Source organism: Canis aureus, chromosome 13 (genome assembly GCF_053574225.1).
Source record: "Canis aureus isolate CA01 chromosome 13, VMU_Caureus_v.1.0, whole genome shotgun sequence".
Lineage (NCBI taxonomy): Eukaryota > Metazoa > Chordata > Mammalia > Carnivora > Canidae > Canis > Canis aureus.
The window spans coordinates 15,032,800-15,060,437 of record NC_135623.1 but is presented as its reverse complement, the minus strand read 5'-3'; the positions used below and the strand labels follow the sequence as shown (position 1 = coordinate 15,060,437).

At 39.3% G+C, this 27,638-nt stretch overlaps 1 protein-coding gene across 2 annotated transcripts; it reads right to left on the bottom strand.

The window, feature by feature from the left end:
- Nucleotides 1-192: 192 nt before the first annotated feature.
- On the bottom strand, nucleotides 193-27,521 carry VPS35 (VPS35 retromer complex component). Of its 2 annotated transcripts, none has more exons than XM_077844857.1 (17): nucleotides 27,370-27,521; nucleotides 21,067-21,165; nucleotides 19,529-19,625; nucleotides 18,641-18,764; nucleotides 17,870-18,052; nucleotides 15,389-15,602; nucleotides 13,985-14,068; nucleotides 13,085-13,194; nucleotides 11,290-11,386; nucleotides 11,035-11,183; nucleotides 9,430-9,637; nucleotides 8,469-8,624; nucleotides 6,499-6,621; nucleotides 3,799-3,978; nucleotides 3,103-3,342; nucleotides 2,290-2,433; nucleotides 193-1,420 (listed from the first exon to the last, which is right to left on the bottom strand). In XM_077844857.1, exons 1-17 carry the CDS (start codon nucleotides 27,370-27,372, stop codon nucleotides 1,241-1,243), a joined length of 2,391 nt encoding a protein of 796 aa, XP_077700983.1. In that variant the 5' UTR covers nucleotides 27,373-27,521; the 3' UTR covers nucleotides 193-1,240. The 2 variants fall into 2 exon arrangements, with proteins under 2 accessions (XP_077700983.1, XP_077700985.1); XM_077844859.1 differs by lacking the exon at nucleotides 27,370-27,521 and adding an exon at nucleotides 25,698-25,899.
- Nucleotides 27,522-27,638: the final 117 nt, after the last annotated feature.

Here is a 27,638-nt window from a genome sequence, read left to right as displayed (position 1 = left end):
TCTGCTGCTGTGTCATGAGGACACTCAAGCTGCCCCTTTTTAAAGGCCCACAAGAAGAGGAACAGAGGCCTCCAGATAACCGTCATGTGAATGAGCTAAGAAGCCAGCCCCAACCAAACTTTCACAACGACCAGCCAAGCTGCTTGCAGATTCACCCAGAAGATGGTGAAATAAATGCTTGTTTCAAGACACTAAGTTTTGGGATAATTTATTATATCATAGATACAGGTGGTGAGCCTCCTGAAAGTTTATGTGGAGGCACCAGGCCGAGGAGAACAGGATAAGGCCAAAGAAAAGCAAATGGATCTAAACAGAAGAGTAGATGGTGCCTTTGAAGAAGCAAGTGCTGTAACTCAACAATGTCTTTGTATTAAACTCCACAGGCATTTTACCAGCTCCTTCTACATATTTAGTACAAAAGGGTAAAAGTCCAAAATTGTTAATAGCAACTTTATTGTTCCACTGGTGCAAAAAAAAAAACAAAAACAAAAACATAATTGTACGATGCATTTCCCCCTAAATTTACAATAATGAAGGTTATACATAAATTATATTGATCACAAATTTTCTATTTTATACTAATATTTAGAACAAAATTATTTGGATAAATATGCCCAGAGGACAACATAAGTTCTTAATGGATGACTGAGTCCAAATATGCAAAATATAGCTTTTGGTATTGACCATGGTGTTTTAGAATTCTCAGACATGCATTAATATATTCTAGTTTTAGGGAAAATTTTACACATGGCCTTATCTTGCATTTAGGGAAAAGCCCAAGCTGAATTTCACATATGTAGTATCCCTTTCCTCTAAATTATTCTCAAATTGGACTAGAGAACAAAGAGACAGACACTTTCAGGTTAGTACTCCCAAGTAATGAAGGAAATTACACAACCAACAAAACAGAATAAAGGAAGAAGAGCTTCATTAGTAGCTAAGAGGTGGTTTGTCTTTCCTTTTTTTTTTTTTTTTTTTTTTTACAGACCACATGACTTTTAAATAGCAGATCAATCATGCCACCTGGGGTGATAAGACAGATTGAACACTTATGAAGTGAATAACTTTATTAAGGTCCTGAAGGTGAGTGTCCGGAGGTGCTGGGTAAAACACATCACAGGTAAGAACGGGAAACCTACCTCAGCATTTCTGAAAGGCACAATCTATGGAAGGGAAACCTAGTATAATAAAACCCTTACTGGATGTACATGGAAAAGAATAGGGTGAGCCTGTTTCCTTTTCAAAGGACGAGACCTTCATAAATTGGACCCTCAGATTCTGGTGATTCCCGCCTCAAACGCAAATGCTCCAATGTGTTATGAAAATGTTTGTTGATCTGCTCTGTTTCTTCACTGGACTCAAGATTTGGGAGATCTTCACGAATCTTTTGGATAAGCTGGTTCAAAACTTGAATTGTGACCTACAAGAGAACATGTACAGTTACAGAATCTAGCATGTACCATATAAAAAAGATAATTCAGTAAGAATTTTTGAGGATCTTGTGTTACTCTCAACAGTCATCAAAGTAATTATAAAAAAAGAGAGATGAAAACATGATGCCTGGTTCGAGCAACAACTACTGGCAACTCACCAAAAAAAGACAAAACAACAACAAAAAGAAAAAAACCAAAAACTTAACAAAAAATAGAGCATCGTGTACCAATACAAGAAAAGCAAAATTTTATTTAACTGATAAATCTTGACCAACACTGTATTAGTGCTAAAAGGGTAACCCAGGGCAGCCCGGGTGGCTCAGCAATTTAGTGCCACCTTCGGCCCAGGGTGTGACCCCGGGGTCCTGGGATCGAGTCCCACGTCGGGCTCCCTGCCTGGAGCCTGCTTCTCCCTCTGCCTGTGTGTCTCTGCTTCTCTCTCTGTGTCTCTCATGAATAAATAAATAAAATCTTAAAAAAAAAATAAAAATAAAAAAATAAAAGGGTAACCCATATAAGAAATTATTCTAAACTTACGTGATAACCAATAAGCCTACTATATTTATATATTTTTTCAAACAGTGACTAAAAAATATTCCATGAATATTATAAAATATTCATGAACAAAAGAGATGAGAATTTTCTTGCACATATGAGTTCTTCCCTTAGAGAGATGCATCTATAAACCAAAGAATACTAAAGAATGAACAGAGACTAGTAGGTGCATTCTCCAAACTCTGACCCTTGTAAACAAAAAAGAAAGCATCAAGATGATAAAGTTTTTTATGTATCAAATCTCTGAAGAGCAGGAAAGAAAATATTAGTTCAGTAACAATATTTTATTACAGTTACTTACCGCATCATTTTCCTTTTCATAAAAATAGATATATCTGTTCAGAATTTCTATAAAAAGTTGCACTTGTAAAGAGGGGTCCATGCACTGATTTGCTATTTTCAGAGCTTTCTTTAGGCATTCCATTACCCTCTTGCCTCCATGAAGCTAGAATAAAAGGGTGAGGTGGGGGGGTGAGGGGGAGAGTATTAAAAAGATTAATGAATTACAAATGTCCCATTTCACACCAAGAAATAAACACAACACTACAGTGGCTCTTTTTTAAGGTGTACAACAAATTTAAATCTCTTCATTTCTTTTTTTTTTTAAAGCACGCAGCTATAATTTACAAATAGAATTTATTTTATGTATTTATTAATTAAATGTTTTGGGTTTAAGATGTATATTTTTTAAAAAGCAGTGTATAAACTTACTGTATTATAATATACTCAAAGTGGCGCTTCACCATAGGATGTAACTCTATACATTATACATTATTGTCCATTTTATTTCTCTCTTTTTGTTTTAAAGATTTATTTATTTATGATAGACACAGAGAGAGAGAGAGAGAGGCAGAGACATAGGCAGAGGGAGAAGCAGGCTCCATGCACCGGGAGCCCGACGTGGGACTCGATCCGGGGACTCCAGGATCGCGCCCTGGGCCAAAGGCAGGCGCCAAACCGCTGCGCCACCCAGGGATCCCCCATTTTATTTCTCTTAATAAACAAGGCAACTTTGTCAGGCTTCCAAGCCCTCCAGATGTTTCACCTCTAGTGCACAAGGCCATGGCAGCTATCCCCTTCCTGCAGCATGGTCGGGAATGACCTCCCTCCTTACCTCCTCCCCATTTTTGTCTGTGTTTCTGCCAGACCAGAAGAGATGTGCACAGGTGCTCACAGCTCGGCCCTGATCGGGTTTCTTCAGAAGTTTGGATGCAGCAAGTGCACACTGAGTTCTCAAAGGTTCATGATTCTCTTCACTGAAGCACTTCATCCTCTCAAAAGTACCAATGATCAAGGTGATGGCAGCCAGCTGTGCTTTGGAATCACTGATTTCATCTTCATACAGAGAAAATGCCTGGTGAACAAGAAGTAGAAAAAACCTTTACCACCATCTATTGGAGTGTTTTCTAAAGTACTTCCCACCAAAACCCCATTTGGTGATAGGCTCTGTACTCCCTTCACACGTTGACCCCTCCCTTGGAGAGTCCTAAGACACAGCTCATGCAAGAGAGTTGTTTTAACTTTTCTTTAACCCAGAGTTCCCAAACTAAATTTAACAAAGGAGCTTTTCACTCCAGCAAACACTTATACCAAGACCCACCCAGAAATCTTAAATCTCATTAGACCCTAGTGGATGGTCCATTTTCCTGCAATCATTGCAACTAGAGCATTAAGGAGTTCCAAGACGGTGGGAAGGGGTGGTTATACATTCACTGAAGAGGAAATCCACGTGCACTATATCTTACCTACAACAGGTGGCTGCACACAGCAAAACTGATCAGACAACACAGAAAGGAGAAAAGACAATTACCTGGGACATAAATTCATATGCTACCGTTTCATGATTTTCAAAACCAATTTCTCCAGCAGCTAGAGCCCCTTGAAGGAAGAGTCTCAAGGGTAATTCTGCTAGCTCTGCCTTGATCAAAGCACTGATAGTCTGGTGAGCGAATGAAAAAATCTTCTGGCATTTCTTTTCCCATTTGTCATCCTAAAAGAGAAAAAAGTTTAAATTACCTTACTTACTTTCAAGATGAGCCAGCTCAAGAATATTCATTTTCTTTTTTTTTAAAGAGTTTATTCATTTATTCATGAGACACATACAGAGAGAGAGAGAGAGAGAGAGAGAGAGGCAGAGAACACGGGCAGAGGGAGCAGGCCCCATGCAGGGAGCCCGATACACGGAATTTGATCCTGGGTCTCCAGGATCACACCCTGGGCCAAAGGCAGGTGCTAAACCACTGAGCCACCTGGGCTGCCCAAGAATATTCATTTTCTTTTTTTTTTTAATTTTTATTTATTTATGATAGTCACACAGAGAGAGAGAGGCAGAGACATAGGCAGAGGGAGAAGCAGGCTCCATGCACCGGGAGCCCTACGTGGGATTCGATCCCGGGTCTCCCAGGACCTGGGAGAACCCTGCACCACCCAGGGTTCCCGAATATTCATTTTATGAAGCTTCTATAGAACAAACAGGGAAAGCAGGAGCGCTGAGCTCAAGGTTCTCCTGTTATCCTCCTTCATCTCATTTATGAAGCACACAAGTCCATCAAGCACAGTATCTTCTCAAACAGATACTTCTATCTACTATCTTCTCAAACACAGATACTTCTCAAAGTATCTTTGTGGTTACTGGCTGTATAATTTTTGAATATTTGGCATTTTGTTTTTACTCATCAGAAACTCAAAACACACCCCAACTGGACAGAATTAGGAAGATAAACAAATGGATTTTAAACACTGAGATCATCCCTAAATCCACCACCCAGCATTGATCACTGATAACATTCTGATGTTAACATCTTTTTTCCTATGCAAATGTACTATAACTGGGATCGCTATTCTTGTTTTGTTTTCTACTTTATAGTAACTCATCGAATGAGTTAAATTGGGTTCATACTGCATATACTTGCATCAAACTTCTTTTCCTTCACTTATTTTGTCATAACAATCTCCCTCACGATACTAAGTTCCTGGAAATCACTTTAATGACTAGAAAATATTCCACACACTGGATATAGCATAATTTACTTAAATATTTCCTTTTGGAAATAATCTGCAATACCACAACGAATGCTAATGTTCCATATACACAAGGTTTTTTTGAATCCCTATTTACTTAGTATAAATTCTTAGAAGTGGAATTATTAGATCTTTTAAGGCTCTCCATATTGCCAGTTTTTTATACAAAGACTGTAGTATGTCATATGCCCACCATTACTAGGTGAGAATGCATTCTCATAATACCATTGCCATTGCAAACCTTCTTTATTTTTTCTCTTTACCAGTTTGATTTCTAAAACAGAGGTTCATTGCTGTAATTACCAGTGAGGTTAAATATTTTATCTATATCTGACCATTCAAATTTCTTATTAAAGCAATCAGTTCTTTTCATTTTTTATTTTTTTTTTTTTATTTTTTTTTTTTTTAAATTTTATTTATTTGTGATAGTCACACACAGAGAGAGAGAGGCAGAGACATAGGCAGAGGGAGAAGCAGGCTCCATGCACCAGGAGCCTGATGTGGGATTCGATCCCGGGTCTCCAGGATCACGCCCTGGGCCAAAGGCAGGCACTAAACCGCTGCGCCACCCAGGGTTCCCTCTTTTCATTTTTTAAAAGAGGGTAATAGTCACAGACTTGCTGTAAGGATTAAATGCAATAATCCAAGTATATAGATAATCCTTGGCACAGTATATGGCACATAGTGAATGCTAGCTGCTATTTCTATTGTTACATTCACCAAAATCTATACATGGAATGCTGGAAAAAGTCCTAAATGAGCAGGTGGCATAATAAAAACTGACCGGCTATGTCATGCTGGCAAGTCTACTGAATAAATCTTGTTTCTCCAATATTAGAAAAGTAAGTCTACTGAGTTTTTATTCTTTAAACACTAATTTGACTGTCCAACTTTAGGTACATCAGATTGAAGGATTTCCTATAAAACTATCATCATTGAAGATTTAAGCCATGATTTTGCTTAAGGAATACGTGCATAAAAAAAGTACATGATTCATAAAATTATTCAATTTCAGGCTTTTGGAGAGAGGTTATTATGCAATGCCAGGCAAAACTATCTTGAATTAGATCTCACCTATTATGTACTTGCAACCTCTGCATGAGATTACTGTATCACTTTAGAATTGGTAGAGACTCTAAGAAAGTAAAATCATTCTTAAACTAAAGCACTCTGAGCCAATTTTGTAATAAACTTATCAATGTCTCCAAGTAATCTTTAAATAAAGGAAAAACTTCTAGCATAAATTTACACTGTTTTAATCTTTCATTTCTAAGTGTTTTTTTGTGATCCCTCAGCTAGTATGCAATCTACCAACACTACGGTTAGGAAAACTTAACACAGGATGTATAAAGAATTGATCTATTGAAACTGGAATTTTATTATTCCATAGTCTATTTCTGTATATATTTGAAATATTCTATAACAAATACACATAAAGAAGAAGAAAAAAAAGAAAAAAAAGTAGTGACATACTTAAATGTAAACCCACCACTTTAGAATTCTCTTTGTAGCGAAACGCCAGCTGGTAGGCTGCAAACACCAAAGGTGGCAGCGTGAAGCGAATCCGTTGGTTTCCACCAGCTCCAAAATGTTTTCGTGCGGTGTTTAAAATCTGACCAAAAAAAAAATCCCCCCCAAACATTAATCTTTCCTGCACTATGATTAATCATTTATAAAATTAAATGAGGGCTCTAATCATTGTTATTGCTACAATTTTTAATTGCATCTGCTGCTATACCAGGCTTAACAGTAGATGCTTACATTTCTTATTGCACTGAGTCAATAAAACCAACATCATAACCAAAACAGATAGTAACCCTATTTCACAAATGAAGAAGCCGGAGGTTCAAAGAGGCCACATAATGTGCCCAAGGTTACAGGACCAGTCAGAGGCAGAGATACATGTTAACATATTTTCATATGCATATGTACAAAGTCGGCTGTTCTGACAGAGATTGCAGGTTCTGAAGACAGACTTCTACTAACATTTACTTACCTGAGTGACCCTGAGCAAATTCTTTACCTTCTCTTAGCTATTAAAGTTTCATTTGCTTTTGTTGTTGGGAAGATCAAGTAATACACATGAAGTTACTAGTACCTGACACAAGGCAAGGGTGCCAGGGCTTAGAAAATGTTGGCTATTACTAGAATGCAAAATAGCTATATGTATTTTGTTGGTATGTCTTACCTGCTAATTTGGAGAAAAAAGACAATTAAGGTAAAAGGAAATGGCAATATACTTTAAAAGAGCCACTGTGAAATAAACGTCATATTGTCTCGGAAAAAAACCGCAAGAATTCATGAAATACTTTTTAATATGTGTGATACAATGTGTGACATATCCAGGTTTTTAAAATTTCTCTGATATAATAGATAAGCGAATGCATTCTCCCTTGGGGAAGTCAGAGCTACTGATCCTCACCGTAAAGGTCTCTCAGTGCACAGGCATAATCAACTGGCTACATGTGGAAGGGATACTTCCTACTACTACATTTGGAACAGAACAAAAAATGAAAACACACGTAGGCACGTATGTGAGACACAGAAACATAAGGGAATCAATCAGCCAGTCACTATGTACAGATCACACACAGCGCACAGAGTGTGACGCTGGCCTGCCCAGAATGTTTTATCAGTAAGCCAAGTCAAAGAGTATCACACTGCCGACAGAAATCATTCTTCTTCACACTGCTTGTGATGGAATACAAGAGTGTCAACTACAACAAAAAAAGTCACCAGGAGAAAGTCAGGACTCAACCTCAAATGAAAGTGTTCCCCATCATATCATCATCTAACAGCCTACAAATCCAACAAGTTAAACTACACTTTTCCCAAACAATAATTAGATTGCCATCTGTGCTAACTTCCATTAAAATAAATCATCATGCATCAATCACCAATATTCCTACTCAGGCCTATTCATTTCACAAAGATTTATTGAGGACTAATGATAAAGAAAGGAAAACTTCTGATTGTTCTTCACCAGGAAAAAGAGGTTAAGAAAAAGAATTTGAATTTTAAAGTCTTTTCATACATTTTTAAATTTGTCAACTTATATTTTCAGACCTCAGACACATAAATACAATTGAATATACGGATTGCTGCTTATACTCTAAGTTTTATCCTGATAAAGAAAGTTATGACAAACTGGATAAAAGGAGCATAGTTAAAAAAGAAAATGAACATGAAGAAGTACTATCCACTCAACTAAGGAAGATGGGCTTTCTATAATTCTTAAGTCCTCAAAGAAACTAGAGCAACCAATATATTTCCCATAAGCTCACAATTATGCATTTCTATATAAAGTCAAACTCCATGGGTATCACTTAATCTCTTATTCAGCTGCAACTTTTTCAAAACCTTATAAGACCAGAACTGTTTCAGACCATTTTAGGTACATCTACATGGAATTTCGACCTAGGAGCCGTGACAGTATGTGATAACTGAGTTAACTCCTACCAAGTACTGCTGATCCGGGTCCTCAGACCGCAGAAGATGAATGAATCTGCCCACAAGGCTCTGCTCATCAGCAAAGTCTTCTGGATCAGGGTCTTCTATGGGCTGATCTGGCTGATCCTGAATCAATGTGGACACCAAATTCATTATGGAATCCACCTGTAACATGAGAGATGCAGGAACCACTGAAGTGAAACCATCAGCATATAAAGTCACTGTCAAAGCGTTTCTAGTTGTGTAAAGTCCCAAGGAGCAAACTCTTTACCTTCTCTTAGCTATTAAAGTTTCATTTGCTTTTGTTGTATTAAAAACATAATTCCTTTTATTGTAAGAAGGTTGATGTATATTGATGTGCATATAGACAAGAGTAGAAAAACACACACCAAATATTAACTAATAGTAGTTATTCTCTTTCTGGTGGGCTTATAGTTTTATGTATATATTTTTTAGGATTTTTTAAAAAAATTATTTATTCATGAGAGACACAGAGAGAGGCAGAGACACAGGCAGAAGGATAAGCAGGCTCCATGTAGGAAGCCGGACGCATGACTCCAGGCATCCCCAGGCATCCCAGATTATAGTTTTATTTTTTATTTTTATTTTTTTTAAAGATTTATTTATTTATTCATTCAGAGAGAGCAAAGAGAGTGGCAGAGACACAGGTAGAGGGAGAAGCAGGCTCCATCCAGAGAGCCCGATGTGGGACTTGATCCTGGTCTCCAGGATCACACCCCGGGCTGCAGGCGGCGCTAAACCGCTGCGCCACCGGGGCTGCCCAGATTATAGTTTTATAATTTCTTCTTTATACACCTCTAATTTCTAATTTATATAATGAATAAACTCATTGTAATCTTTTTTAGTATTAAATTACCCTCTTCTCCCATTTCATATGTCTGCCTCAAAGTCTAAAATCATTACTATATTGTTTCTGTTTTCCTAATACCGCATGTTGGTATTCTCTTACCTGGTCTTGAGAGACAATTTCTGTGTTATAATCCAGAACATTACTAAGCACATAACAACTCATGCTCTTTCTGGACTCATAGTCAAAATACTCAAAAAGTGGGTGAAAATGTTTTAATTTCAAGACTGTTAAGATATTGTTGTAAGTGTCAACAGGTATCTTCAAAAGTCTGGTGAGCTCTTTTGAAACTGCACTACTGGTAGCAATACTACAAAAAAGAAAAATAACAGCCTTTTAATGAGTAAAATTAACTTTCTATATATACAAATACACTGCATAAAAACTTGAAGATTTTCATTTTCACGTTAAAGGAAACAGGTCAAGTGAATTACATCACCTCAAAATACTCCAATGACTTCCTTCTAAGAAGATAACGATGCCTATCTAAATACAAACATGTACTCATCTCTTAATGTTCTATTAATACAAAATAAGACATAACATCGAACAGGTTATATAGCTGGAGTTAAAATGACTGTCTAGAATTTGACATTTTTAGGAACATATTTTAAGTGATAGTTAAGTTCTTGAGCACCCAGTAAATGATGTATACTCATGATGAAAATCAGTAGGGAGAAAAATTCATCCAAAACTAGCAACTCCACAAAATAGGAAAAAAAACTGCTTCTTCTGCATCAGATGTTGGTGATTTAGGAAAAGCAGGCTGAATTTAAGGTAGCAGCTTATCGGAGTACTCCGTGCAGTGGAGGATGGGACAATAAGGGGACTGCTGGGGAAAAGGTAAAGGGATCACAAATGCCCACAATGGCCACTAGAGGATACCAAAGACTAGGAAAGCACAGTTGAGGAAGCTCCCAACTATTGGCAACAAAATGGACTTTCCTTGATGGTATCAAAAACAAAGCTCAAAATAGAAAGATATTTTAAACCAATTTAATTTCACCTTAAAAAAAAAAACAACAAAAAAAATATATATGCTCCTAATTTTTTTTTACAACTTATTCATCTGTAGAAAATCACTTCCTATGAAAATACTGCTTAACATAAACACAGCTGACCCATGAACAACATGGATTCGAACTGTGCAGGCCAACTTATTCATGGATGTTTTCCTACAAATATAGTATGGTACTACAAATGTATTTTCTCTTCCTGTAATTTTTAAAATAACATTTTCTCTTCTCTAGCTGACTTGATTTTAAGAATATAGTATATACTACATGGAATGTACAAAATATGTGTTAATCAACTTACTGGTAAGGCTTCTGGACAACAGGCTATCAATAGTCAATTTTAGGGAGTTGCAGAGTTCTTCAATTGCGCAGAAGGTTAACCTCTACATTGTTCAAAGGTCAACTGCTAATTCCCTTACCAGTTTGAAAACGTATTCATATATTAAAGGGGTCTGAAATGGAGAGACTCTGGTCCATGAAGACTACTTAAGAGTCCATGAATGCCACTATTTGATCATGTACACAACCAACATATTGGTTGTTACTTTCTGCCCTGATTAATACCAAGCATTATCAATCTAACAAATGCTTAAGACAAATGTAAACATTTCAAAAAGCAATTAAGAAAAACTAATCTAGAATTAAATAAGTGCTTTATGAGGGTTTTTATAAAAATGTAACTTTGACTTACTGTTCAAGGTTGAGCTTATTAAATATCTCCACTGTAGTTTCTAGAACTTTATCAACATAGTCCACACGATCAGGGTAACACTTCATAGCAAGATTAATTAGAGAGACTTGTAAAGATACAACATCCTCTGAAGGCATGTCTTGTCTAGACTGAAATATTTAGAAAACCACAGAATTTATTTTAAACAATCACAAAAGGGTCTACCTCCTGAGAAGTTTCAAAGTTTTAAGAACTTAGGAGAAAAGCCATACAAACCTGTATTACTGTAGCCACCTGCTGTGAAAATATGTCAAAAAGTTTAATATCTGCTGGGATTCCAGGTCCATCTTCACGGTGAGCAAATAAAGCTAATCTGAAAAAGAAAACAATCTGTAACAAATACAGGGATTTAGGTAGTCGGATCATGGATGACATTTTGTTCTTTATACTTTTCTATATTTTCTACAAGGTTTTTCTCCTAGAACACTAAAAAAGATTTTAAAAAGGACTGGAATGGAGTCGATCATTTTTTTTTTAATTTTTAAATTGGATTATTTGCTCTTTGGGTGTTGAGTTGGTCAGTTCTTTATATACTTTAGATACTAATCATTTAGTGGATAGGTCATTTGCAAATATCTTCTCTTATTCATTAAGTTCCCTCTTAGTTTTGTTGACTGTTCCCTTCACTGTGCAGAAACTTTTTATTTTGATGTAGTCCCAATAGTTTATTTGTGTTTTTATTTTCCTTGCCTCAGGAGACATATCTAAGAAAATGTTGCTATGGCCCATGTCAGAGAAATTGCTCTCTTCTAGGATTTTTATGGTTCTAGGTCTCACATTTAGATCTTTAATTCATTTTGAGTTTACTTCTGTGTATGGTATAAGAAAGTGATCAATTCATTTTTAACCAGTTTCTTCAATAATGTCTTATTTTACTGTATTCTTACAATATGTTCTATTTTACACCATACATAAATAATTTTTTTTTTTTTAAGATTTTGTTTGTTTATTCATGAGACACACACACACACACAGAGAGGCAGAGACACAGGCAGAGGGAGAAGCAGGCTCCAAGCAGGGAGCCCGATGCGAGGCTCAATCCCAGGACTCCAGGATCATGCCCTGGGCCGAAGGCAGGCGCTAAACTGCTGAGCCACCCAAGGATCCCCCCATAAATAATTTTCAACAGCCTGATTTTGCAATATTTTTTGAAGCTTATTCAAGTAGACAGGGATAAAAATTCGTTAGTGACAAATGTATTTTAACAGCCATGATTTGAAAGAGAAATCTTCAAAAGATAAATCTTAACTAGCCTCCATTAAGAATATGTCCAATTCGCATATAATTCTTGCTGCCCAGATTTAAACTGATAATTTGGAGAATGTGCCATATAAATTCTCAGACTTTAATAACTTAGGTATTTAAAATGTAACAAAAGGTATTTGCAGAAATATATCTTCACTTGGGCTCCTGGTTTCACGATGTCAATGATGTGTAAGCAAACGAGCAGGACACATATTATATACTAGCACTCAGTATGGTTGCCAAGCAGGTACTCATTAAAGCCATTATCAAAGGCCAAGTTTTATACTTTTAACCAAGATGAATGCCTAAAATAGTAAAATTCAAACATAAGGGGAATTTTCTAAACATATTTAATACTTCAAAATTCTTCTTTTAAAAAATGTGACAATAGAGTGATTACCTAAACATTCTTAATCATACATCTAATAGCTACTTGGTTAAAGAAACAAAAAACTCCAAATCAAATCAGTTCCCACTAAAAGGTAACATTCATTATTGTAAAAAATACATTTTATTCTTTGAATTTTAAGATTTAAATAATGGATCTGTAGGACATTGCCAATTAAATGTATTTCCATGCCTCCTGCCTAAGCTAGACAATCACCTGGAAGAAATTCATACTTACAGAACTAAACTGTTCATAAGTGTAATTACTTTACAATCATTAATATAAAAAAGATGTAAAAGAAATAAGCAATTCACAAAAATGTTTTAAATTCATTAGTCCCAAGTTGGAACACTGCCCTCTAGTGTTGGAAGCACTTACCTATCAATTAAAGCAATGATTATGTTCTTCACATTTACATTTTGGTGTAACTCAGCACAGGCCCGGAGAAAAGGATTCAAAGTCTGAAGGTGGAATTCATCAGGGAAAACCTGAAAATCAAATAATAATTAATTGATACAAGTAAATGTATTTCACATTATATTTTGGACTTATGGTAAAGTTCATATTTGTAGAAATAATTGTTTTAATCTTATACAACTAAATTCAAATATATTACTTTTGAGCTTCCTTAAAGCTCAGATAAATATTCCACTAACCAAAATACATCTACAACTAAACTAAAACTAACAAGAACTGGAGAACTTAGAGGCTACTCTTTTCCTACATTTTGGAGGGAAAAACACATCAATACTAAGACCAAGTCATCAGTAAGAGAAAAGAATCATTTACTCAGGACAGCTTATTTTTTATTTTTCTTTTCAAAAATTTATTTGGGATGCCTGGGTGGCTCAGCGGTTGAGCGTCTGTCTGTCTTCTGCTCAGGGTGTGACCCCGGGATCTGGGATCAAGTCCTGCATCGGACCCCCTGTGAGGAGCCTGCTTCTCCTTTTGCCTGTGTCTCTGTCTCTCTCATGAATAAATCAATAAATCTTAAAAAAAAAAAAAAAAATTTACTTGAGAGAGAGAACATGAACCCGCAACTGGGGAGGGAAGCAGAGGGAGAGGGAGACTCCTCACTGAGCCCAGACCAGCATGCTCAATCCCAGGACCCCAGATCATGACCTGAGTCAAAATCAGGAGTTAGCCACTCAACTGACTGAGCCACCCAGGCACCGAGGACAGTTTATTTTTTATTCTATCAAGATTTTTTTTTTCAAAACAAAACTATTTAAGATAAAATGAGTCCTTTTAAAAGATGCAATATATGTTCTCACTTACCTGAATAATACACTCCATGAGATACTCTTGAGCCAAAGCATCCCTGCAATTCACAACTTGCTCCAATATGCCAGTCAAAACAATCTAAAAGAAAAGAGTAAGAGTTAAAACATTTTTAAATGCTAAGCCACGCCTCTAATAACATTTAAGCTACTAATTTGATAATCTTTAGATTTTTCCTTTAAAAAAAAAAAAAGATTTTATTTATTTATTCATGAGAGACAGAGAGAGAGGCAGAGGCAGAGGGAGAAGCAGGCTCCCCGTGGGGAGCCTGACATGGGACTTGATCCCAGGACCCCGGGATCATGGCCAGAGGCAAAGGCAGACACTCAACCACTGAGCCACCCAGGTGCCCATGAATCTTTAAGATTTTTCCAACCCATAGTTTTTAAACGAAACTTTAACATTTCATAGAGGAATTTTTTTTTTTTTAATCTTTATGATAGTGAGAGAGAGAGAGAGAGAGAGAGAGATTGAGAGGCAGACATAGGCAGAGGGAGAAGCAGGCTCCATGCACCGGGAGCCCGACGTGGGATTTGATCCCGGGTCTCCAGGATCGCGCCCTGGGCCAAAGGCAGGCGCCAAACCGCTACACCACCCAGGGATCCCTCATAGAGGAATTTTTAAATAAAAATTTAAATTCTGGACTTCTACTTAGAAAGTCATTTAAGACGTTTATCAAATTCATTTCTCTTTTATAATTTGTGCCTTTTGTATCCTAAGAAATCTTTGTCTAATCCAACATTATAGGATTTCCTTTGTGTTTTCTTCTAGAAGTTTCATAGTTTTAGGCTTTATATTTAGGTCTCTGATCCATTTTTTAAGTTTTTCTATATGGCGAGAATGGGTCACCATTCAAGGATCTTGTTTGCCCAGAGATGTCCAACTGTTTCAGAAAAATTTGTTGAAAAGGTTACCACTATGCTTTTGTCAAAAGTAACTCATTACATATGTGTGACACTATCCTGGATTATCTCTTCCAGGGGTGAGCAAATCTAGCTCAATGTCTGCTTTTGTAAATCACTTTCATACTGTCTGTTGTTGCTTTTTGCCACAACTTGTCGTTTAGTAGTTACAGACAACAAGACTTGCAAAATCAAAAATATTTACTACCTGGTCCTTTTTTTTTTTTTAAGATTATTTATTTATTTATTCATGAGAGAGACAGAGAGAGAGAGAGGCAGAAACACAGGCAGAGGGAGAAGCAGTCTCCATGCAGGGAGCCTGATGTGGGACTTGATCCCAGGTCTCCAGGATCACACCCTGGGCCGAAGGCAAGGATCCACTGAGCCATCCAGGGATCCCCACTGTAATAATATTTAATAAAAATATTTTAATTAAGAAAATCAGGCTTCAAATTTATCTCATGATGTAAGAAAAGGTAACAAGTAAAAGGATATAAACCTGTTTGTAACGTTCCACATTTACACCTTCCAACTGACTGAGGCGCACCAAATTTGTTCCCACTAAAATTCTCAGTTCTTGTCTTTCTCGTTCTCTTTTTTCTCTATCTCGGCTATGTCCCTGATGTTGCATTCGCACCCAGAGTTTGTTCATCTCCGCAAAGTTAAGTAGTACAAAATCCATGGAATCACTGATATCGCCAGTTGTTTCTTCACTGCAAAGAGAGAGTTGAAAAAATCTTTACATCTGCTATTTACACTATAGGACCAACTTATTGTTACCATTCTCCTTTGTACGTTTCCTTCTTATCCCTTTAATACATTGATACTTTACAGAAAAGACTTTCAACTTCATTGGCTTAGTGTTCAACCTCAAGGGAAACAGACTCAAGAGAAAAAAATACCAGGGAGAGGACACAGTGCAAGTATAAAGGAACAAAACACTTTCCCCCATTCCCTACCTTGGCCCAACTTTTCTCAGAGCAACTCTATTAATTCAAAAAGCCTAAAAAAAACCTGATACGCATAACGTACTGCTAACTACACCATTTTAAAAAAATATACATATATATATATTTAAAGGTTTTATTTATTTATTCATGAGAGACAGAGAGAGAGGCAGTCACAGGCAGAGGGAGAAGCAGGCTCCATGCAGGGAGCCCGATGTGGGGACTCGATCCCGGGTCTCCAGGATCATGCCCTGGGCTGAAAGCAGGCACCAAACCGCTGAGCCACCCAAGGATCCCCAAAAATATTTTATTTATTCATGAGAGAAAGACAGAAAGAGGGGCGGAGACACAAGCAGAGGGAGGAGCAGGCTCCATGTAGGGAGCCGGACGTGGGACTTGATCCCAGGTCTCTAGAATCACACCCTGGGCCAAAGGTGGGCACTTAACTGCTGAGTCACCCAGGGATCCCCAACTACACCATTTTTAAAAAAAGATTTTATTTATTTATTTGAGAGAGAAAAAGAGAGCACAAATAGGAGGGTGGGGCTGAGGGAGAGGGACAAGTGGACTCCATGCTGAGCACAGACCCCGATACAGGGTTCAATCCCAGGATCCCAGGATAATGACCTGAGCTGAAGGTAGATCCTTAACTGACTGAGCAACCCAGATGCCCTAACTACATCATTTTATTGTTGAACATTTTCAATTAGAATATAAACTTTGTGAGGGAGGAGACCATATATTTCCTGCTGATTTTTCATCTCATAGGACAGGGAATATAGGCTTTTTAAAAAATTTTTTAATGATTGCCTAATTAAATGCTCAAAATTGACAGTCAAATCATAATAAAACAACCTCATTATCTTCTCAGCATTGTTAAATTTTTACCTTTTCTATATCATTTATCACATGCATGGTAAATTTTTATATTTTTTTCTCTTAAAAAGAAATTGATACAGATACACTAGAAATTACTGAACTGTATACCTTAGAAACAAATGAATAAGTAAAGTTAAACAATGAGTGCCTGACTGGCTCAATCAGTAGGGACATACGACTCTTGATCTCAGGGTCCTGGGGTTTGAGCCTCATGTTGCATGTAGAGATTACTTTAAAAAAAAAAAAAAAAAAAAGTTTTTTAAAATAAATAAATAAACTTAAAAGGAATTAAGGTCCTCAATCTAGGAAATCTGCATATAAATAGTTCACCTAGTTGGTTGTAGACCACAGCTGGTTGACCATCTATCTTTATTGTGGGATACTGGAATATTGGTCACAAGAGACAGGGCTCTCAAAGGCTTTTTTTTTTTCTCTTTTGGAGTTAATATGCAATTTGTGTTCACAGATAACTTAAATCACTTCTATCCAGGGCATCTAGCAGTCCATAAATGACAAAAATTGATAACACACTCAAAAAACAATATGAAAATTAGCTAGCTCATGGAAAAAGTTAAGCATTTGTCAGTATTTCACTACAAATATAATTTCAAAATATAACTCATTTAAAAAGTCACATCTTCAAAGAATACTTAATGTAATGGAAAAATACTCATAAAATTATGTTTAATGAAAAAAGCAGGTTCTAATAAACCAGACATAATTTTTATTTTATTTATTTATTTTTTAAAGATTTATTTATTCATTCATGAGAGACACCGAGAGAGAGGCAGACACAGGCAGAGGGAGAAGCAGGCTCCACGCAGGGAGCCCGATGTGGGACTCGATCCCGGGACCCAGGGTCATGTCCTGCGCTGAGCCACCAGGTGTCCCTAGAAGAGTACATTTTGCATCATACTACATATACTGAAGAATTCTACATCACAAAGGAAATCTCCAACTGAAATGTTACAAGTACTGGTGGGAGGAAAGAAGTAGTACTTCTCCCAAGTCCTGTGGGTGGGAGAAATACTGTTTGTTTTTTTCTATACACTTTTCTATACTTCTTATATAGTCTACAACAAAAAAGTAGAACTAAATCAAAAAAGAAAATCACAAAAAAAAAAAAAAAAAGAAAAGAAAAGAAAATCACTTACTCTGTTGGCTCTCCTTCATCAGGTAAGATGTTTCTGGTACACTGAAGAAGATAGTTTCGAAGAAATAAACCTCTTAAGGGATGCTGCACACCACGACACATTTCTACCAAATCTTTTAAGATATCTTTCCTGGACTGAGGAAATGACTTGACATATACAACTCCAACTGTGATCAACAGGTAACTAGGGGAATTATGAGGAAACATTGGATTAAAATATTCATAAATAAATAACAGACTCAAGTCAAGAATTTGATTATGTACAAACATATTGAACCCAAACATATTAAAGCAAGATGGACCATTCTACATTCCATTCTACAATGAAAATATATCTAATTTAAAATGCAACCACTCACTAACCCTCTCCCCAATCTGTACATATATTTATATACAAATTACACATATACTTACACACATACACAAATATATGTGTATATATAAGTATATGTTGCACACACATACACATATACATACATAAGTATCATTATCATCTTTAAGCATACTAGTAAGAGATTAAATGTCATATTAATTTTTCTAGTAGTCAAAACACTAAACAAAATAGTATATCTGCTTTTTCTATTTCTATATAAAAAGTAAAATTATACCTTAAAGCCTTAAAAGAAAACTCAGAATATCTACCAAAATGCTAATTTCAATTTGCTAAGAAACTAAATAACCTTAAAATTGGTTTTTAAAAATCAAAGTTTAAAGGCTATATCATAAAGTGGAAAATGCAGATATAAAAGCCCTCAGATTCTCAGTTACTTACAGCCTTGGGATAATGTTTCCAGCATACTGTACAAGTTCATAGAGATCTGCCACTTTTCTTCCTTTAGCAAATTCATCTGTCAGGTAGACCTCCAAGTAGTGTAGTTCATCAGAAATAGCCATATCTTTTAATTACGATTAAGGACTGATATAAAGCCAAGCCAACGTAAGCAATACTCTGGAATTTGTTGGAGTCATTAAACTATTGGGCAGATACCTTAAATGAAGATAGAATTTCAGTTGGGCTTTCCTTATTTTAAAATAAGGGTTTTTATTCACTCAAAAGAAATGAGCAAAAAGAAAAAAGAGACAGACAAACCAAGAAACAGACTCTTAACTACAGAGAACTGATGGTTACCAGAGGGGACAGGGGTGGGGGGATGGGTGAAATAGGTGATGGTGATTAAGGGAGGGCACTTGTTGAACACCAGGTGATTAAAATAAAAACTTAAAAAATAAATAAAATAAAATGCAAAAAAGATAAAATAAGGTTTTTAAAAGATGTCTGGTAAAGCAAAGCAGTAAAAACAAGGAATGCCCATCAGACTACTAGAGGGTTTTGAAATGGCAAATCATTGAATTCATTTTCATTTGAGTCATGCATGACAATGTCTAAGCATTAAAGAACCAACTGCCTAACAGCCTCAATACCCCTCATGAAGGAACTAAAAATTGAAATACAACAACAAAGAAATTTAAGCATAAAGGGTTTCTGATATTAAGTCTTTCTTTTTCCTCGCTTACAACATTTACATGGAGTACTATTTAGTTAAGACAATGAAAAATAATGTAACACCAGAAAAACGCAACAAGGAAAAAACAAAATATGGCCTTATCAAGAAAAAAAAAGTACGATCAAAATGGTCAATCCTCAACATTCAAAAGATACAAAGTTCATAGTAGCTCTTTGGTGATAACATAGAAGTCCGGAGTTCACCAAGCATATTAGAAGCATGTTTCAGAGCATCCATAAGCTTGTTTTTGTCCTACAGAAATACCAAGAGAATGGAGGGGAATGTTTAATTTAAATAAAGATATAACTTGGATTTGTTACACAGTATACAGAACTTAAATTATTTTAATCACATGTCAGGTTTTTTTGTTGTTTTTTTAAGAGTTTATTTATTTATTCATGAGAGATGCAGAGAGAGAGAGAGAGAGAGAGAGAGGCAGAGACATGGGCAGAGGGAGAAGCAGGCTCCATGCAGGGACCCCAATGTGGTACTCGATCCTGGGACTCCAGGATCACGCCCTGAGCTGAAGGCAGATGCTTAACCCCTGAGCCTTCCAGGCATCCCAACAATCAGATTTAGTTTCACCTTGCCTTCTTCCTACTGAAAGAAAAAGATTCATGGTTTCTCACCAGGACTGTGAAGCTTAGGAAGTCTTATGTACCTAAGACTACACACTTCCTGGCATAACTAATTTTTTCAACTCCTAATGATTATGAAACTAGCGCCATGAATTCACATGCGCCTGCAATTGAGAGAGCTGGCATACCAATTCTTTTAAAGCAAGTTACTATCCTGACAATGACTTTGTCATAGGTAAAGACTCTTCAGAGATGTCTGAAATGACCATCCCTGTAAGTATACTTTCCTCCTCACAATGCCCATGTGTCCCACTAAACACATATTATGACAATGCCTTTAGATACAGGAAGCAATATTCATACTCAGAAAGAGACAAAAACAAGCAATATCAAGTTCCATACCCACTCATATTCTCTATGCCAAGACATTTTTTTTTTTTTTGGAAGAAAAAAAAATACAATACATACAATTGGTTAAAACAGCTTATCACTAAGTTTTAGAAATTGTGAGGCACTTTACAAAGGTAAAATCATCATCATCAGAGCAACTTATAACTTGAAGTACCAGCCTGTTTGGTTCTATTTCTTAAGTTTTAATGCAGAGAATCTATAGTTTCTACACAGATTACCTCCTACTCTGTCTTTTAGAATATGAAAACACAGAAATTTTCAAGCTGGTTGCTGCAAAAATATATGTCCATTCAGGATGAAAACAAAAGCCTTCAAGATAGAAAAAAGCTGAATAATCCAAAATGAAAGCATTTAAATACATTCTTTCAAAAAATATTTATTCAGCACCCATTTTATGTCAAGTACTCCTCAGGTTTGAGGTATAGAACCAATGAGACCAGTAACCGAGGTCAGATATTGGCACGGCGATAGAAGGTAAGGTTTCTTGTCCTCGTGGGGCTTCTATTCTGAGAGGGAAGACAGACAATCCCAAATCATAAATGCAAATGCAAGTAAACAGGGCTCCCTGTTGAAATTGCTCCATGCAGTGCTTGAGGGACATGGGACAGAGGACACTGAAGATTACATTCAGCAGAAGCAGTGGTGCTATACAACCTTGCAAAACACACAGACTGCAATTTTGCCTCTCATGTTGACATTCTTACCAGGCATCTCTTCATCTGGAATGACTGGACCTTCACAGCCTGGATGGCTTCATCCAAGAGCTTTTCCTGCTCATCCTGAGGTGACTGCTGTGTTGTAGGCTAAAAAACAACAACAACAAAAAACTTTCATTAATGTCTCATTAGCACTCTCTTCCAAAAAATCTGCTACTTCTGTAGTTCTAGCCATAGCCCTTTCCCAAGGCTTTCATAAAAGCCTCATTCCAGTCCTAGATCTTAAACCCATTTATCTATTTTTGACAACTATTTTTTTTTTTAATTTATGATAGTCACAGAGAGAGAGAGAGAGAGAGAGAGAGACATAGGAGAGGGAGAAGCAGGCTCCATGCACCGGGAGCCCGACGTGGGATTCGATCCCGGGTCTCCAGGATCGCGCCCTGGGCCAAAGGCAGGCGCCAAACCGCTGTGCCACCCATGGATCCCTATTTTTGACAACTATTGAACTGAGAGCTATACCGAGTCACCCAAATTAATAGCATAATAATACTGAAGGAGAACAGTAATGTGTAGAGAATCTCTACTCTCAGAAACTGACTCAACATTCCTGTAGCAGGCTGGTCCCAAAAAACATGGTGTTAGTTTGAATCCAACAACAGAACATGGCCATACAACCAATCTGAATCCTTGTGATAGGTATAGCCTAAACAAAATCTCTAAAAGCCTCTTTTTTGCTCTATACTACTTTTCATCTAGACTAGTTTATGAAACACTGACCTTCTCAGACAATATACAACGAGACTAAAAAACTAAGAAATAAAATAGCTGAAATTATTAGTGACTGACAGAAGACCACAAGGAGTACTCTCCTCAAGTCCCTACCTTACCATTTAATGTAGAGAGGTCTACAGCTATAATGGATACCTAGATACTCTTCTTTTTGTTATCAGCAAAACCCTGCCTGCAAAATTAATTAGATCTACCAAACGGAACTAACCACGCGATCCTTTACATGTATAAACACCGTGTTTATACCTCTACTGCAGCATGTGTTATTTTGTAATTACAAATTATGGCCATTTTTATGTCCTCAGGACCCAACACACTGCCTAACACATAACAGATGCTTCATAAATGCTCAGTGTATGAATGAAATGAGCTGGTTTTAGAATGTTTAGGTTTATATTTAATAAAAAATGGCTAAAGAATCAACAGATGGGGGTGCCTGGGTGGCTCAGGTGGTCAAGCATCTGCCATCAGCTCAGGTCATGAACTCAGGGTCCTGGGATCAAGCCCGCATCCAGCTCCCTGCTCAGCGGGCTTCTGCTTCTCTCTGCCCCTCCCCCCAAATGCAGATTCTTTCTTTCAAATAAATAAAATCTTAAAAAAAAAATCAACAGACAAATGGTTAAGTTATAGTATACACATATACATAAATATATATATTGGAATATTATTCAATCATAAAAAGGTCAAAGTAGTGATATACGTGACATGAATGAAACTAAGAAACATTATGCTAAGTGAAAGAAGCCAGGCACAAAAGACCATGTAAGGTCTGAAGTCCATTCATATGAAATGCTCCCCCCCCCAAACAAATCATCCATAGAAAGAAAGTAGACTTGTGGTTACCAGAGGAGAGAGTGGGGGAATAACTGCTTAATGAGTACAGGTTTTCCTTTGGGAGTGATAAAAATGTCTTGGAACTGGAAACGGTGGTTGTGTAACACTGCAAATTTACTAATTGCTACTGAATTGTTCACTTTAAAATGGTTCCTCTTGGGACTCCTGGGTAGGTCAGTTGGTTAAGTGCCCTGCTCTTGATTTCAGTTCAGGTCATGACCTCAGGGTCCTGGGACTGAGCCCCAGTTAAGCTCTGCGCTCAGTGGGGAGTCGGCTTGAGGATTCCCTCTGCCCTTCCCCTCACTTGTTCTCCACTCCCTCTAGAGTAAATAATCTTTAAAAACATAAACGGGCTAATCTTATATGAATTTCACCTTAATAAAAATGACTAAAGGTAAGATGCCTCTATACGATGAGATGGAAAGGAGGAAGGCAAAGACTTATGTATAAACATAAAAGTTGGGATCCCTGGGTGGCGCAGCGGTTTGGCGCCTGCCTTTGGCCCAGGGCGCGATCCTGGAGACCCGGGATCGAATCCCACATCGGGCTCCCGGTGCATGGAGCCTGCTTCTCCCTCTGCCTTTGTTTCTGGCTCTCTCTGTCTCTCAGTCTTTCATGAATAAATAAATAAATAAAATCTTTAAAAAAAAAGATTTAAAAAAAAAATAAATAAATAAACATAAAAGTTAGGGGATCCCTGGGTGGCTCAGCGGTTTAGCGCCTGCCTTCGGCCCAGGGCGTGATCCTGGAGTCCCGGGATCGAGTCCCACATCGAGTTCCCTGCATGAAGCCTGCTTCTCTCTCTGCCTGTGTCTCTGCCTCTCTCTATCATAAATAAACAAATCTTAAAAAAAAAAAAAAAACCATTGTGAATCAGAATCACTTATAAAAATGGAAAACTTTTTCTTGGTCTAATTTTGGAAAGAGGAAAAAAATTAATAATAAATGCCAAGCGTCGGGATCCCTGGGTGGCGCAGTGGTTTGGCGCCTGCCTTTGGCCCAGGGCGCGATCCTGGAGACCCGGGCTCGAATCCCACGTCGGGCTCCCGGTGCATGGAGCCTGCTTCTCCCTCTGCCTATGTCTCTGCCTCTCTCTCTCTCTCTCTCTCTCTGTGAGTATCATAAATAAATAAAAAAAAAATTAAAAAAAAATAAATAAATAAATGCCAAGCGTCTCTATTTTTTTTTCCCAATGGCAAACTCTAGTAACCTGTGCTTCCCTATGACCACACTTCTTCACAAGCATATACAAATATCAAAGAAAAACGTACATCTTTTAAACTAAATTTATAGGGAAACTTAATTTATACAGCAGAACTACTAGTGTTAAAATGTCTCAGAGGCAAAGACAACCCCAGCATCTGAGGATTCTGACTTCATGAAATTCACCATTCATCCTGGACTGGTTCTCTGAGAACTTCAGTGACACCAAGCTAAGGTTTGGATTTTTTTGGCCCTTTATCTCTAGATGCAACAGATTTAACAATTATTAGAATCAATGGACTTCATTAGGTTCAGAGATAAATATAGATACATCAGGAAATTTTTATAATTACTTTTTTATTATGGTAAAATATATATAACATACAATTTGCCATTTTAACTACTTTCAAATGTGCAGTTCCATGGCATTAAGCACATTCACATTCTTGTACAGTCATCAGCACCATTCATCTTCAGGAGTCTTTCATCTTTCCCAAGAGAAAATCTGTACCCATAAAACAATAACCCTCCATTCTCTAGTGCTACCCCACACAACAACCATTTTGCTTTCTCTGAGTCTGACTTCTCTAAGTACCTCATATAAGTAGAATTACATGTTTTTGTGTCTAGCCATTTCAACTTAGCATTATGTCTTCAAGGTTCATCCATGTTGTAGCATATGGAAGAATTTCCTTTCTTTTTAAGGATGAATAATATTCCATCGTAGGTATATACCATATTTTATCTATTTTTCTATTGATGAGATACTTGGCCTGCTTCCACCTTTTGGCTATGGTGTATAATAACCTTAATACAGCAAATAAAACTGTGGTTACAAAGAGACTACAAACCTAAAAATTTTTTAATAAACTGAATAGATTCATTGATCTATTAAGAAAACTTCAGCAGAATTCTTCTATTTTGCATCAGCTGGGTTTAAAATAAACATATAATATAGGAAACTACAGACTTATTACAAGGTAGGCTACAAATGAACTAAAACTATAATAAGGAAATGTTATTTTTAGAAATTACTCCCCAAGGCAATGTAGCTATTATACAAATGTAGCCATTATATGGCTATTCTAAGGGAGTGTCTTGAGGTTCTTCCTGGGAAGTGTCACATAGAGCAAGAGCAGTAAGAAATGTTGTGAGCATGGTTTGTTTGTTTATTTATTTTTGCATGGTCTCATTAAACACAAGCCAGGTAATCAATGTCTGCTTACTTATGGAACTAGTTCCCCATTTACAAACGGCTTTGTACTTAATGTACTTAAAGGTTACATGGATGAGAGAAAAATGGAAACATTACAGAATCAAGATCAAACTAACATTAGGCTCTCTTGAGCTTGAGACCCAGGCCAAACAGTACTCCCAAGAAGTCTACATAGCCGTCAGGCTCAGAGAAAGTGAGTGGATCACTCATAAAACTGCTCTCCATTCAAACCACGTGTATTCATTTCCTCTTCTATTAAACAGAGACAGTAAGAGTACTTATATTACTATTATGAGGAATTAATGAAATGATACAGATAGAACTCAGAATATGCCTAGCACTTAGTAATCAAGCACTTTATAAGTGTCACTATTATTATACCTCCCCTTAGATACAAGCCATTATCTCCAGCCATCTAAGCACTTATTTGGTCCATCTCCTCACTGGTAGGTTGTAGCTGTAATCCAACACGCTGTAAGTCAACTGTAAGAGGAAAATCTCACAGATACAGAACTTCATCATATTCAACGTTAAGTACTACTCTTGTAATTATAAGGCACACGACTGCAATTGAAGTAGGGAGCTTTAGGATGATGAGAGCTTGGCAACTTCAAAATATGATTTGAACACTAACCTGGCTCCAGCTTCATCTGCCAATACATCTCCCCAGGAATTCTAGGCTGGACACGCCACGAACAACATTCACTTGTCCCAGCTTCATCTATTAGCGACACTTATTCTTCTCCATTTGGAGAATCTTTTTTTCCTTTTTTCAAACTTTTGCTAATTTGTTTGAGACACAGCACAAGCAGGAGAAGAGAAAAGGAGCAGCAGACTGTCCCGAGCAGGGGGCCCGACGCGGGGCTCGACCCCGGGACCCCGATCATGACCTGAGACCAAGGCCACCCCGCGGCCGCTCCCCCGGGAGGGTCTCTGCTTCCGTCGCTCGCAGGTCCTCGCGGGAGCGATCGCGTCACCGCGCCCTTCTCCCAGCTCCCCGGCCCCGCAGCCCGGGCTCCAGCGCCCGCACAGCGCCCCTCACAGTTACATCCGGGGCCACAAGCACCGCTCCCGCCTCACTCTCGGCGTCGCTCCAGCGCCCGGCACGCTCCGCATTGAGGCCACAGGACGCCTGAAGTGACCTGGCTCCCAGATCCTAGGAGCCAACACTTGTTTCCAGACGCAAAGGGGAGACTCCAGGGTGACGAGCGACCCGCCCAAGTCCGCATCCGGGCTCCTCTCACAGGTCCTCGGGAGCGCGGGGCTGCGTCCAGCTCATCGCCTCGAGCGGGCTCACCCTGCACAGGGCAGAGGCGCAGGCGGCCAAAACTCTGGGGCCCCCGGGGCTCGGCGGTCAGCGCCGCCCTCCGCCCAGGGCGTGACCCGGGTCCCGGGATCGAGTCCCGCGTCGGGCTCCCCGCGTGGAGCCTGCTTCTCCCTCCGCCTGCGTCTCTGCCTCTCTTCGTGTCTCTCACGAATAAATACATTAAAATCTTTAAAAATAAAAAACAAATGAACCCCGTGACCGTCACTTCACGAATGCCCACAACAGGCACATCCTAGTCAAACGTCTGCATCGTCCTCGCACCAGCCGCCGACCGTAAGAGTTCTCGGGGGCCCAGTCCCCGCGGAGGCAGGACGGCCCTGACGGCCGCGGGCGCCTCACGGGGCCCCGCCTCGCAGCGCGGCTCGCGGAGCAGCCGGTCCCCGGGAGGCGAACAGGCCGCGGGCACCGCCTGAGGACGCGGCCCCGCTGAGGAGGCGCAGGCGTGTGGGCCGCAGCCCAGGGGCCCGCTGCAGCGAGCGACCCGGAGCCGGCCAACAAGGGTCGGTGCAAACAAGTCGCCCTTCCGTCAGGGCAACGCGCACCACACGGGACGCCCCCGTAAGCAGGCCCCGCAGCTCGCCGGCGGACGCCGCGGGGAAGAGCCGAACACCAGGGCGCCGCTCCGACCCTCCGGCAGGTGGTTCTCGCGCAGCCAGAGGGCGCCACGCCGGAAACGCTCCCCCGCCGGGGCGCGACCTCCGGGCGGCCCCCGGCCCCTCACCGCGGCGGACCCACCCCCGCGACGGGCGGCCGCAGGCCCAGGCACGCCTCAGAACCGGCAGCCACCGCCCACCCCGGCCTCGGATCAGCCCGCCCGCGGCCTTCCCCGGCCTGCCCTCGTCCCGCAGGCCCAGCCCGGCGGCTCCCGGCCCCGACCGGCCTGCGGGGCTCCGGCTCCGCCCGCGCGGCTCCGCGGCGCTGGGAGGGCGCAGGGGTCGGGGGCAGGGCCGACCGGGCCCCGCGGCCGCTCGACACTCACCATGGCGACTCCCCGAGCCTGCAGCGAGCAGCACCCACCCCGCGCGGAGCCTCCCGCGGTCAGGTGACGCTGCGGCCGCTGCAAACCCCGCCCTCCTTAGCCCCGCCCCCGGGCCCCGCAGACGGCTCCTCGATTGGCCCGCGTCTGGGAACTCAAGTCTCGCGTGTTTATGGGCTCCTGCCACTCCCCGTGGAGGGACGGGCCGAGCGCCGGCCAGTCCGTCCGCGGTGTGTGAGGGGGGCGGGCGGGGGCGGGGCAGCGGGGTATCT